Here is a 14,834-nt window from a genome sequence, read left to right as displayed (position 1 = left end):
AATTCAACGTCCCACTTTATGCCCTTTCAATTAAGTCGGATGATTATTGCAAGTAAAGTAAATGAAATAAGATATTTCAGTTTAACGTCCCACGATTATACCCGTTAGGCTAAGGGAGACGCTGATTAAGGCAAGTTACTGATGATAAAATAATTAGTGGAATAAGATTGAGGGAGGAAAAGGGAATACCCGAGAAAACTCACGAACACTATGTTGTCCAGCACAAAGTTACTTGGACAGGGATCAAACCAGGACCCCACGCACTAGAGATAGGGGCCCTACCACTGAGCCACTGTGCCCTCCCCAATTATTGAAAGAAAATACTTGTAGCTAATTGAATGAGAACTTGGGAGGAAACGAAAGAAGTCCGAGAAAACTCACTGACACGATGTTCGCTCTGGGAATTGATCCAATGAGATCTCCACCAAAGGTTAGTACTCTACTACTGAACCACCGTGCACCGTACCATTAGTTTCGTCTTATCATGTACCTATGCTATATTTTTCAGCTTTCTGAGATTATGTTCAGTTTCAGTAATTTTTTTATAACTAGCAGAATACACGTAATTCGCACGGGGAAATTACGTTTCACTTTGGACATAAAGGGGTGAATTTGAATTTAAATGGCATTGGAAAGTGTCACTGTTCATCTCAGCGACACCGAAAACTGTGGATTCGTCACTAATATCGGTCATTTTCGATCATTTTTAAATATCTATTCCAGGAGCGTCATTTCAGATTTTGCTTGGGGGGAAGACCCCTTGATATGAGTAAAATTTCACGTATTTCACTGATTTACTACTATTTTATTGATAAAATCTATAGAAATCTCAAACTCAGGGGGCAATTGCGCCTCCCTGCACGCTAAATGACGCCCCTGATTAGGGATGATATCGAGACGAGACGAGACGAGACTCTGTACAGTCTCGGTCTCGTCTCGGTTGATAAATAGCTGTCTCGATCTCGGTCTCGTCTCGAGTAAAAAATCACCGTCTCGGTCTCGGTCTCGTCTCGGTCAACAGATGCTTGTCTCGATCTCGGTCAACAGATGCTTGTCTCGATCTCGGTCTCGGTCTCGAGTACCAAGTCTCGGTCTCGTCTCGAAAGTCTCGAAAGTCTCGAAATAAATGGTGTGAAATTAAAATAGTGAAAGTATTATTCTCGTACAGTCTGTCGTTTCCGCTTATTTTTTCCTTTCATTTTTGACTTAGAATTATGGTATGGTGTACCTCTTCGTAGCTAATTTGCTAGTGCTAATGGTTTCCATGCGTGTATTCCAGGTTCAGTGATCAGTGGGTTTATTACCCTAAAACCCTAATAGTAACCCATATTTCACTTTCAGCAATAGAATTTGTCTCAGATAGCCTCAATACTGCCTATACGACTTCCATTAAATTTTGGATCCATTTTTACCCTACTTTACCTAGTAAAAGTTATATATATATATATATATATATATATATATATATATATATATATATATATATATATATATATATATATATATATATATATATATATATATATATATATATATATATATATATATATATATACAGGGGCGGATCCAGGATATGATCAAGGGAGGGGCTGAACCATATTTTGCCGTTTTATCCAGTGTAAAGCAGGATTGAAGCCCATTTTATCCCGTGTATATCTGAGCGTCAAAAGGGGGGCTATAGCCCCTATTGCCCCCCTTGGATCCGTCACTGTATATATATATATATATATATATCGCAGATCCTAGGGGAGGGCTATAGGGACTATAGTCCCCCTTAACGCTTAGGTATACACTGGATAAAATGGGCTTCAATTTTACTTTCTTTACACTGAATAAAGTGGTAAACCATGGTTTAGCTCCTCCCTTGATCATATACTGGATCCGTGGCTGTATATATATATATATATATAAAGAGAGAGAGAGAGAGAGAGAGAGAGAGAGAGAGAGAGAGAGAGGATGACCCATTTTAATCTTTCCACGAAGATATCTCGAAAACGATTGAACATTAATGAACCGAACAAAAACTCAAATAGAAAATGCCATAAGGCACACCGAACGGTGTTGTCGCGGTGCCTCTCAGGGCCGCCCTTCATGGGGTCCCAGGACCAAACTTAAAAATTTTAAATGGAAACATGGGGCGAGTAATACCTCGTTCCATAGATCTTTAAAAAGTAAAAAGCGTTGTGGCAAAAGATTTTTCATATCGGTCACCGTATTCAAGATGGCCGCCGAGACGTGGTGCCCGTATCTGATAAAACGTCCAGTATCACTAATATGAAAGCAGTTGGAGATAAACGAACAATCAAAAAATGAAACAGGAAAGGCATGGGGCGCGTCTAGTAATGTTCTCGCAGTGCTCCCAGGGATGACTTTCAAGGGGGCCAGACTTAGAAATTTGAAACCAAAATATGGGTTAAGTCATACGTCTTTAATAAATCTTGAAACACTAAACAGTGTTGTTGCAAAAGATTTTTCATATTCGTCATCGTTTTCAAAATGGCCGCCAAGACATGGTGCCTGTATCAGATAAAAGTCCAGTACCAGAGTTGGCGTGGGTCAGTGAAAACTTGACCCACGACCCACTGACCCACGACCCATCGTGGCCCACTCTGACCCACGACCCATCATAACCCACCACCCACTCTGACCCACCATCCACCATGACCCACTGTGACCCACCACCAACCGTGACCCACTCTGACCCACCATCCACCATGACCCACTGTGAACCACCACCAACCGTGACCCACTGTGAACCACCACCAACCGTGACCCACTCTGACCCACCGTGACCCACTCTGACTCACCGTGACACACCACCCACTATGAACCACTATCATCCACTGTGACCTACTCTGACCCACCAAAATCCATCGTCATCAACTCTGAACACGACCCACGGCCTCTTCTGTACTGACTAAAGACTTTACACTTGTAATAAAACAAGAATGTGAAATTATCACTAATCAGAGTTTGAATTTCTAGTCAATCGCTCAAGCACCACTCTGTTACAATAACGGTGGATCTAATCTTTACAATATCAAATGGTAAATTGTTTGTCAATGAGGAAATTGAAGCACTTCGAGATGAAGGGAAATTAGTGTGTGCCTAAAATATACTTGTACTAAGAGAGTATTCTTGCAATTGTTAATTTCTGAACGCGTTCCAAAAGAAATTTCTATTCGCAGGAAAATACCAGTGTACAATATGGAAAATGTTATGGTTTCTCAGTTCACAGTATTTTTATCACAAAAGACTTGAAAAATCAGTTGTTCATAGTGTATAAAGGTGTTCGGGTACCCTTTGTGAGAGCATCTCCATAAAGTATACTCATAATTGTAATTTGTGTAATCATTAAAACACCACGTTAAATTTAACAAATATGCATAATTGCAATTATTATGAATATTTATTCAAAGTAGTTTACCTAAAGCAAAGAAGAGACTTACTAAAAATTAGGTACAAAGTTGAATAACACAAATAATCCATTAGTAATACAAGTATACATATTCCATAACTCGTAATTATCCTCCTTAAAACAAATCTGAAATCGGGTTTATTTCCTGTTGGTAACTTTTTCGTGGTAAATCATCTGTAGCAAAATGATGTCCATCCTTCAGCCAAGAAATAACTAGCTCGTCTACTTTGAGCTTGTCTAGTGGTAAGCCATTAACATTGATGAACAACAAGTTAGACAATGTTTGAGCACTTAGTGTATTTCTAATTGCAGTCATCTGTAAATTCATAAGGGAAAATCCCCGTTCGCACTCTGTCGTGGAAATTGATAATACTTCTACCCGATTTCTGCAACTCCTCATCGACAATCTGCTTGTTAGACTTAAGTCTGACAACGAGTTTTCTTGGTCAGTTTTGAAATACTCAGCAAGAAGTATCATCTCTCTATCACTACACAAAATCTTTTCCATATTGACCATATCAGTTGGCATTGTCAACTCATGGAGAACAGAAACTTCATCTACCACGCCTTCGATAGGGAATCTTGTGAATAAATTATCAATTAAAGCCTGATAAACGGATGATTTCTTATTTGTTTATAAATTTAATTTTTATAATTACACATGAAGGTTTGATGCCATTACCAAGTTCCCTCCCCCGTCTAGAAAGCAAAAGGGAACGAGGTTCCTGGAAAGTGTTCAGAGATGAATGGGAATTTCCCTCCTTCTTCAACTTCAATTACCACACTGCTGTTTGCCATGTGCCAAATTACGATGAATTTCAATTCAATATCATAGTATAATTATTTCCTTGTTCCATTATCGATACTTTTCGGTGGAAAAAAGGACGAAATTTGAAAGTTCCAAATCAAGGTAAGTAGTCCAACATAAAGGGAAAAAAGTGTAAAATTTTCCATATAATTATGCGTACAATCCAAACTTAAAATTTCCGTGTAATTAAACTTACAGTACAAATTTTATGCCTATTTTTCTCACAACTTTATGGGTTGATTGCCCTGTGCTGTAAGCGCTCCATATAATAAACATAAGCTTCAGCAATTATTATAGTAGAAAGCAATGGATATATGAAGCCAAGCACTATATGTTTTGTTTCTGATTTTTTTCTTAAATAACATCGATCGTTTTCGATCATTTTTACAAACCAACTTACTACCAATTTTCCATACATAGAAAGTGACCCCCCAGCCCCCCTTAAAGGAGAATTTTAAAAATGCTAGGACACATTCTGTTTATTTTCAATAAAGAGTTAATACACTGAATTTCAGCTCCGCAAGTTTAACGGCGTGCGAGATACTATTTTTTTTCGCAAAAATTCGGATCCTCACTACATCCTTAGGATATTATGCATTATAACATCCCAGTTTGGATTAAGGTCTAACTATATACCAAAAGTAATTTCATTTGACTTTGCAATTTGACCGTGCTGATACATTCACATAGTTACATTCAATTTTTATATAATAATTTATAGTGATTCAAAAATGTATTTTTTCCAGTAGTTAGCTCCTCTAAAAACTCACAGGTCTCGAAAGCCAAGTAGTAGCATAAGTCCTATGCTATTATTATAATTACAAATATCAATATCCAAAAGTGCCTGAAGTTCTTTTTTTCACTTGTTTAAATATACTCATCTCAGGTAAGTAGACAGAAACAAATGGAAAAAGAAGGAAAATGAAGGTCTTGAAAGTAAAACGAAGACAAATTTACCAGTCTTCAGAAGATACTGTCTACAATGCAGTGAGCAGAGTGAGTTTGTAGATAATAATGATTCGGTGGGTCGCAGTTGGTCATGGTGGGTGGTGGGTCACAGTGGGTCACATGCTGTTGACCCACGACCCACTGACCCACTCAGAAAACTTGACCCACTTGACCCACTGACCACTCCATCTCTGTCCAGTACCACTAGACCCCTAATATGAAAATAGTTGGAGATAAATGAACAGAATAAAACTCGTATAGGAAAGCTCAAAGTGTATTTATCATTCCACAGCTCAAGTTAAATGCAACGGAGAAAAAGATTATTAAAGTATAATTGACATGATGCAAAAGAGGAAATGATAGAAAATTACCTTTCCGATCTCTGTCCGTAAGTAGGTGAAGCGGGAATGAATGGTAAAATCTCACATGAGAACCTCACTTTTATTTGCAATAGATATGGTTTGTCTGAAACACTTGTATGTATATACAAATGACTGGTACTATAATGAATAAAAATAAAGTGAAATAAGGTGAATAAAAATAAGGTGAAATTCAAGTTTAACAACATTTTGCCCGCCCCTTCGCCCCTGATAATTTAACGCAATGCGTGCAAGATTTTTGTCGTTACTAAGGATCACAACTGAAATTACCAAGTTATTCGGAATGTAACTGTGGACAACATCTCAGTGAAACTCATATTCTATCACATGCAAGAAGACATAGAAGGAAAAGAAGCGAACCAATATCATGCAGACGACTGTTGAACAAAACCAACGTTTGTAAATATTGTTCTAAAATTGTATTGTTCGACAATTTTTTTTCGCATTTCAGTTGATTCATTTTTGCATCAAACCTTTGCCTGCAATCAATATGGAAGGTACCATTTAACAAGAATTTTACATACTTTATCGCATTACAGACATATTTATTTCTTATAAAAACATATTTCAAATAACTTTGTTTCGTAGATACAATTTGCAAAAACTTAGGCTCTCATCTGCAATTCTATGGATCCTTCCCGCTTCACCCACTTACAGAGTGAGGTTGGAGCAATAATTTTCTAGGAGTTAGATTTCTTCCTTTCCATTATGGTACTTTCACTCTAATCATTTTTTTGATTGTTGCAACATTCCCGAGATATAGAATGATAAATACCCTCTGTGATTTCTTATTCGAATATTTGTTCTGGTGTTTTCATATTAGTGATACTGGAGGTTTTATCTGATGCAGGTACCATGTCTTGGTCATTTTGAAAACGGTGACCCATATGAACAATCTTTTGTAACAGCACTCTTTAGTTTTTAAAGATATGTCGGACGAGGTACCACCACCCCATGTTTCCATTTACAATTTTGAAGTTGCGCCCTTGACCCCCATGAAGGGTGACCCTGGGAGCCTCCGCGACAATATCAATCGATGTGCCACATGACATTTTCTATTTGAGTTGTTGTTCGGTTCATTTATGTTCAATCGTTTATGTATTAGTGGTACTGCATGTTTTACTGTATCTGGTAGAGGCAACATGTCTTGGCGGCCATTTTAAATACAGTGCCCGATATGAGAGATCTTTTGCCAGAACGCTTTTTAGTTTTTAAAGATGTATCGAACGAGGTACTACTCACCCCTTGCTTCCATTGAAAATTAAAGTTGGGCCCCGGGAACCCATGCAGGGCGGCCCTGGATGGCACCGCGACCATATATATATATATATATATATATATATATATATATATATATATATATATATATATATATATAGAGAGAGAGAGAGAGAGAGAGAGAATTCTATTTGCATCAGCAATGGATTTTGTTTCGGGAGAGGCTTGAGGAACGAGTAAGAAACATTTGCGTTGTACGTGCAATGCAAGAAAATTATCACAAATTTATTTCGGGAGGGGTTTAAGCCTGATAACCATCCCCTGAATACGCCACTGTACATCAGTCAACCGTTCTCATATTACCTAACACAGCAACGAAACAAATTTTGAGTGAAGGTATTTTAGTATATATCAATATCAATATTCGAGACGAGACCGAGACTTTCGAGACTGACCTAAGTCTCGTCTCGGTCTCGTCTCGATTTATAGAGGTCTGTCTCGGTCTCGGTCTCGTCTCGGTATTTAGAAGTCCGTCTCGGTCTCGGTCTCGTCTCGGTATATAAAAGTCCGTCTCGGTCTCGGTCTCGGTACCATCCCTACCCCTGATCTATTCCTTCCCCTCCCCTAAGTTATGAAGCTTCATTTGGACTTAAACTTAATCGGAAGTGTCAGTGTCCATCTCAGCGTCCCAGAAAACTATGGATTTGACTTTAATATCTGCCATTTTCGATCATTTTTAAATATCTTTCCCTTCCCCAAAGTTGCACTGTCAAAGTGAAATGATAAAAGCCATTCCAGGTTCGAACCTCGTCTATGTTGAAAATCTGATCGAGATCGGTCGGGTGGTTCAAGAGTTATTAAGTCACGAACATTGTCACTTTCATTTCTACATATATAGAAGATGATAAACGAGATTGAATTATGAAATATTTGGTGGAATGAGAATGTTGGAAGAACCGCGGGAGAACCCACGGGCTCTATGTTATCCACTACAGTGAGGAACGAATATTGATAATGAAACGAATAAGCAAGGTAGCACTGTTCAATGGAACCGTAATGATTGTCGCATATCTAGAACTGTCTTCTTGTAAGAATATAATTTGATAATGATGTTGCAGAGCATTTTTAACACTGATACTATGTGTATAATCGGGAAATGAATATTTGTGGTAAATTTCATAGGAAAAGAATTATAAATACGAAAAATAGAATGAGTAAAACAAAATCTTGCTAAATGGAGAAGAAAGTTTTATTTTCGTTTTATTGTTCTAATTTACTGCTCTTTTGACATGAAATTTGCCACATACATGTCTTCGCAGATTATGCACATACTAAGATTATAAGAAATACCGTTCGAATTCGTTATCAAATTATATTCCTACAACAACATATTTATAGACATGCGACAATAATTTTGGACATTAGTGTACGTATTCTTCTTTCCTCCTTAAGATATTTTAGCTGTCTGATTTATGCGTATTTATATCTCGTTATTTGTTATCGATTTAAACTCCAAAGGGGATAATTGTCAATCCTCAAAGAAAATATAGGCCATATTTTAATCAAAATCGAATCATATTTACGAAAGTTATTGTGGAAAATGGTTTTGATGTCACTGGCCTATACAGTATTGCTATACAGACTTGAAATTAGGAATTGCAGTTAATTTTAACGTTCCTTTTCAACATCGAAAACGGGTTAAACTAGCATTAAAACAATTCCTCAGGCTTTTATCCGAGGCAGTGGCGGTTCTTGAAGGAAGCCACATCAGTATAAACTTAAAATTTTATCGCCTCAAACTAAGAGAATAAAACTTAGCTAAATGTATTAATTCTTGTAATATATACATGATTAATATATTGGGTAAGGTTTCTTTCCCTAGTTTGTAAACTGTAGTGACAAAATTTCTTTTTTTAACGATGTGACTTGCCTCAAAAACCGCCATCTTCTCTTTCTGGAAATTTGAATCCGGGATCACTTTTCCAGAAACACGCATCTCGGTTGTGAAGAAGCACTCCAAACCGGGGAATTTTCCTCCTATTACTTTTTTTTCTTAATTCATGACCGATTTCATCCGGTCGCAATAGGGCTACAACAGAGGCGGATCTAGGAGATAAAATGATGGGGAGCAGCTAGAACCCAGATTGTGCTAGGTATATCATGAGTTAACTATAAAATTTCAAAAATATATAAATAATAATATTCTTTTTGTCACTCAAAAATCTTGGGGTTTTAGGCCCGTTCGGTCCCAGGCTAGATCCGCCACTGGGCTACAATTTTTTAAGCTTCGAGGAAAGTACCTGGAGTTCCATTAAATGAAATGAAATGAAATATTTCAGTTTTACGTCCCACGATTATGCCGGCTAAGCTAAAGGAGATGGTGGTGATGAGAAATGAATGAAATGGTGGAATGAAGAAAGTGGGAGGAAACGGAAAGACACCGAGAAAACCCACGAACACGGTGTTTGTCCACCACAAAGTCCACACGGCGCAAGCTGGGATCGAACCAGGGACCCCATGCACCGGAGGGGAGTTTCATAAAAACCGGACACATTTTAATGAAAACTATCATAGAATAGGACACTAACAGCAGATGATCGCTTCAATAATTCAGTGTCCGCTGATACTTGTGGTTGTTATAACCACACACACAGAGAATGTCGGGATTGCATCTTAAATAAAGAACCCAGCCTTTTCCGTCCACAATCCTGTCTCCAAAATGAATATTGTAATCTTTCAAAAGCATCCTAAATTATTGTTGTAATTTTAACAATTAAAAATTTAGCTTACTGTTTTGGATGCTAGTAAGACTATGAAGGTAATATAATTAACTGACTAAACGTACAGAGTAAAAGTTCACGTGACTTCGATTAAACAGAAAACGCTGTTGGTTTGTGTATAATAGCTTCACCATTGCACGACGAGTAAGGTATACTTTATTTTTCTGCGCTTCACTGACTCGTGGGACAGCTCTGGATTCAAGGCAAATGGCTTTCTTTGTCACGGTCTTGAGTACAACGCCCGGTTTCTTTGTGTACATACGCTACGTTGCTGCTTTCTGTGTTAGAGAAAAGTTTAGTTAATCAGAAGGAATAGATTTGAAGTTATTTTTGGTCGTTTCTGAATCTTATATCCTTGTTTTGTGTAGCAAACTGGTCTATTTACTCAATCTAAGCGCGTTTCTTATCCGTCTGCAGATCCTTACTGTCGCTTCATTCATAAGTGAGGTCTCGTGACAGCGAAAGCTAAATTTATATTGTGAACAGTGGAATGGTTTCTAACTTGGTTGAGGCTCAAATATTGGATGGTTAAACCAAACGACGGAAGTGTGGTTGAATGAGGTGTGGCCTTTTTCCGCGTGTTGGATATAGGGGGGAGAATAGTTGCGACATTCAGGAAATGAGGCAGTCTAACTTTCAGGGGCGCCAAAAGTGATCATTGAGTTGCTGTAGGATAGAAACGTTCAGCACCAGCACAAAACAGGGATGGCCGAAACATGGCGGACTGTAAGCGAAAAGTCCGCATTGAGGAGCGTGTGAAAATAAAAATAGGTGAGTTATACTTATTTTTCATTCTTTAACTTTTACAAAACGCAAGTAGAAGGTGCATAGATTGTAAATGTTGAGTGTCATTCATAGAATCTACCTAGTGTTGTCCTATATGGTGCTGTCAATTTGTCAACATTTTAGAACAGGTGGTACTGAAGCATGAAGTTTCTACTGAATGAACATACAGCTGGGTGCAAATGCATGATTTCGCAGTAGTTAAAGTATAGACGTGCTGTATTTCAACCATTTATTACAAGATTGCGATGTAAAAATCATAAGAATGCCCACTGTACTCCCCTTATGTGGATGAAAATGTTGAACTGCACAATTGTCATTCATAAATGCTTGATCAAGATTCGATGCTGTATTGATTTACTACGTTCATTCATAAAGGCCATCAAAGTCAATATTGCAGATCAATTGACAAATGAACAGCTGATGAAAGATGTTGGGCCTGATTAGAAATATGAAAGCTGTTTAGTTAGTGATCATCAAATACTGTTAAAAGGAAAAACAAGTTTATTCTTGTGTCTGTAGGCTTAAAATGCCCGTGAATCACATAACTAGGCCAATGTATAACATCGACCTGTTTTGTGTTTTTTCGCTAAAATTCATCATAATTCACATAAACATGATATATTTTGAGATTTAGATGATAGTATGAATTCCACTAAGATGACTATGATAAGTTTTTCGTTAAAACACTGTTCGGAGGTTCAAAACAAAGTTCATAAATGCTTGTTTTTCTTTCATTCGTAGTTTGTTCTCACGGTTTCGTTTTGAAGTTGCTGAAATATTGGTACAGCGTCTGTATAGTCGAGTCATTGCATTTTATAACAATTGCTTTGAGCGTTCGTCATATTAACACCTACACAACATTGATCCTTTTAAGGTAAATGACTCAGAACAGCATTGGTCATTGAATAATAGTAGTATATCCTTAAAGAAAGTACATGAAAATTACCATTACGTGGAAACTTGCACATGAACAACATAAATTTTGTTTCAAATCGAACTTCAAAGAAATTAAGTTTCGAATTTCGTTATATAGGCCTATTTGAATTTTGTTATTGATTGATTTTTTTCTTTTAAAGAGAGAAATATGAGACTTGAAGTATGACCATACGAAAGTAAAAATGTGCATACTGCGATAGAAGAATTTAAACAAAAGAGCTATATAGACTCAATAAATGAAATACAGGGTAAAGTTCGATTTGTGGTAGTTCATTAACCAGGTGTTGCACTTTGTAAATTTTCATTCATGGGTCGGGGTTAAAAACGTTTAGAAGTCTAAGTTTTGTAGTTTAGGTTGGGTTAATATATTTTTAGCTATATATACATGTATTTTAGGTTTGTGTTTAGATGAAGGGAGGGAAATGTTTACATTAGGGTAAGTGCTAATTGAAAATATCAAACCTAGTCTAATATTCACAGAAATTAGCGAAATTGTAACATTTTTTCGATTTGAGAAAAAGGTTGCCCTCCCTCAACTAAACATTAGCCTTTCTTTTACTGAAATTAAACACTCCCGGACTTCTTTTGGTATAATGATCGCGCTGACTTATTACGGTTCATGACTTGATTTAAATCTTATAAACAGATTAATTTACCATTGACTGATTTAAAAGTGTTTATCCGAATGTAAATTTTTATAAATGATCTACAATGTATAAACGTGTTTCGAAGTGTATTGTTGCTTGTGTTATACGTTTTGTTTAAATATTAAGCTTTGGAATTCATGCAGTTTTCTTTTGGGGCCTATGCTTTCAATAAAAATAAATAAATAATAAAAAAAAATGATTGGATTTCATCGTCATGTTTCAGCAAATGGATGATAGTGGGAAGGTTCCAGATTACTGGCCCCCCATGTAGGTTAGTAGCTGGGTTGATTTCTTTCTGTACTAAAGTTTATACATTTAATTTACACAGTACTGCCGAGCGAGCGTTAGCGAGAGAAGGCGGGTTAGAGCCCCGCAGGTCACGTTGATTTCTGTCTTTATTACTGATCAATGGGAAGGGGGACCAGTAATCTAGAACCTTGCTGATGATAGTTCATGCCACCACGCAAATGGATGAGTCAGTTCGGTGTTAATTGAAGTGCAGTTTCTAAAGTTAGAATTTCAGTACCAAACAATATTAGGTTCTTAAGTAAAGAAAACATAGGTCAGTACCGTATCTAATTCGCTTTTATTTTCATGCAGTACATTGGATTAAGTTCCAATATGCGCTTCCATCCCAAATCCATGTACTAAGTAAGTGAACGAAACCAAACCTAACCTAAGCAATTCATAAATCATTATTGCCATGCTGAAAAGCTGGCGGGTCTTAACGGAATAAATCCCAGTACGTATGTTTCGTTATTTTGGCATTACTCGAGCAGACGGCTCTACCAAATTTTCACACATTTATTGCATTTTCCGATGCCTTCTTGCAGAGCATGCACTAAATGAGGAGCTAATGCATAACCACGAACCCACTTGTGCTAGGTGGCCACTAAAAGCACGAATGCTATCTAATCGAGTCAGGGCAGGAGCGTAGCAGGGGGGCCCGAGCGGAGCGAGTGGGTGCATCCGCAGGGGGCACGCGCGTCAGCGACTGGGGCATATGCACAAACAAGGATAGTGGAAAAATATATACAATATCCGCAATAATTTTGACCTTCAAAAACACTTAAATAATCGTAATAACTCTTACTTTCAAAATGGCCCGTTGCGAGGAGAAATTCGTTTGTTTCTAATTTTTACTTCTTTTTCACACCTTTGCATTTTTAATGTTACGTTTCAACATACCATGACGCTGCACAAAACTTTATAATATGACGCTCTTTGTCACACAATTCTTTGTAATAAAATCGTATGTTTGCACCGCAAATGTCCATTTCTAACACGAACAGAATATTCCCGCCGTTTATTTCCATCTTTTTCGCATTCTTGTATTCTTCCGACTTCTGCTTCAGTGAATAGTTACAACTTAGAATACGTTCATTCCCATTCAAAATGTATTTCAATGTGATATCTAATGACAGAAATTACTTATATTCACACTCTACTTCTTTTACGAAAAGCGTTTGATATCGTATGTTACCTATAAATTTTGTTTTTGGTAGAGCCGTCTGCTCGAGTGAACCCCTTATTTTTGATGCATCTATTCTCTAAGGTTTCTACTGTCGGAATTTCAACAAAAAATATAATTCTTCCTTTCAACGAAAATCTTGCCATCGTAAGTTCCTCTGGGGGTGTAAAAGCATGTGGCTGATCAGGGAATGGTGGACTGGGTTGTGTAGTTGTCAAGGCAGCGGCACTGTAAGCCGGGAACACGGGCTTGGTTCTCGATACAGTCGTGAGTTTTTTCAGCCTTGAAATACAATCATTGAGGAACATTCCTTTGGAACTCACCAGAAACGAATCACGCGCATTACCTACTTGCCCAATAATGTATAATAGAATATGCATTGTGATAGCAATTTTTTTCGTTTGTCAATTGTTAGAAAGTGTTAGAAATAACAAAATGGTTTCAACGTAATTATATAAATGTTGTGAAGGTGGTCGGTTATTTATTTTTGATAAGTTGTGAATTAGTAGATGGGAATTTAGGGTATATAGGTTTCGTTATTTAATATATGTATTGACATTTGCATCGCAATTTGCAAATTTCGTATCGCACTCTCGGTAGCCAAGAAAAATACTATTATTATTGTTATTATTTCATGAAGTAAAGTAGTAAACATTTTCTATGCATCAGAAACTAGTATGATAAATGAAAAGCAAAGCAAGGAGAGAGTAACAGCAGTTATATATATATATATCGATAAAACAAAATAACTTATTTCACACAAAGTCCAGTTTTTAATTGTAGGCAACTGCTACTCAGATTCCCATATTTTAAACATTTTAAACCGAACACAGTTTTTTTTTTTTTTCGTAACTTCAATGTAAAATAAGCGAGCATAGCAAAGCAGATGTATATTTCAAGGTCAATACTATGAAACATATATGAACAAATAAAGAGGGCAGAAAACAGTACTGCTATGGTCCCGTGTTTTAGCTAGTAATCTAGTGTATGGAAAGTACGCTCGAGTCTTGGACTTGGAGAATCGATTGAACCACTTTCTATACAGATAGAATAAAGTGTCGAAGAGGATATGGTCTCTGTCATCAGTTCTACAGTCTGTTTCCAATATTTTGGTTTGTAGTCAATAGTAGATTGTGTTCTTGAGAGCTAACAAACACCTAAAGGTTAAATGTCAAATGATGTCAAATGATGTCAAATGTCGGGTTTCCAAGAAGACTCTTCGCTTAGCTTTAACAATGGAAGGTCGAAAGAGAAACATTCTGTCATAAAGGAAAGATAATGATAATCTGGTTTCTGTTGCAAAAATAGCCCACTTCGGTAATAAATTATGATGGTAGATGCATCGCGTTTCTAGGATTTTGTGAAGGAATCGGCGATGCGATACCGTTTAAATAAAACGCTGATATATATATTAACATAGATAATATAATATAAACGTAACA

The 14,834-nt window shown here is 37.0% G+C and overlaps 1 protein-coding gene across 1 annotated transcript in view; it reads left to right on the top strand.

The window, feature by feature from the left end:
* The first annotated feature begins 9,682 nt into the window (after positions 1 to 9,682).
* RasGAP1 (Ras GTPase activating protein 1) overlaps positions 9,683 to 14,834 on the top strand; it is a 91,590-nt gene continuing 86,438 nt past the window's right edge. Inside the window, 1 exon segment of the mRNA XM_081769663.1 lies at positions 9,683 to 10,323. Within this exon segment, the coding sequence (XP_081625789.1) occupies positions 10,269 to 10,323 (55 nt within the window). The 5' untranslated portion in view covers positions 9,683 to 10,268.

This window comes from Thermobia domestica, chromosome 8 (genome assembly GCF_964235325.1).
Source record: "Thermobia domestica chromosome 8, izTheDome1.hap1.1, whole genome shotgun sequence".
In the NCBI taxonomy this organism is placed as follows: Eukaryota; Metazoa; Arthropoda; class Insecta; order Zygentoma; family Lepismatidae; genus Thermobia; species Thermobia domestica.
Note: the sequence above shows the minus strand (reverse complement) of the source record. Positions and strands in the feature narration are given on the sequence as shown.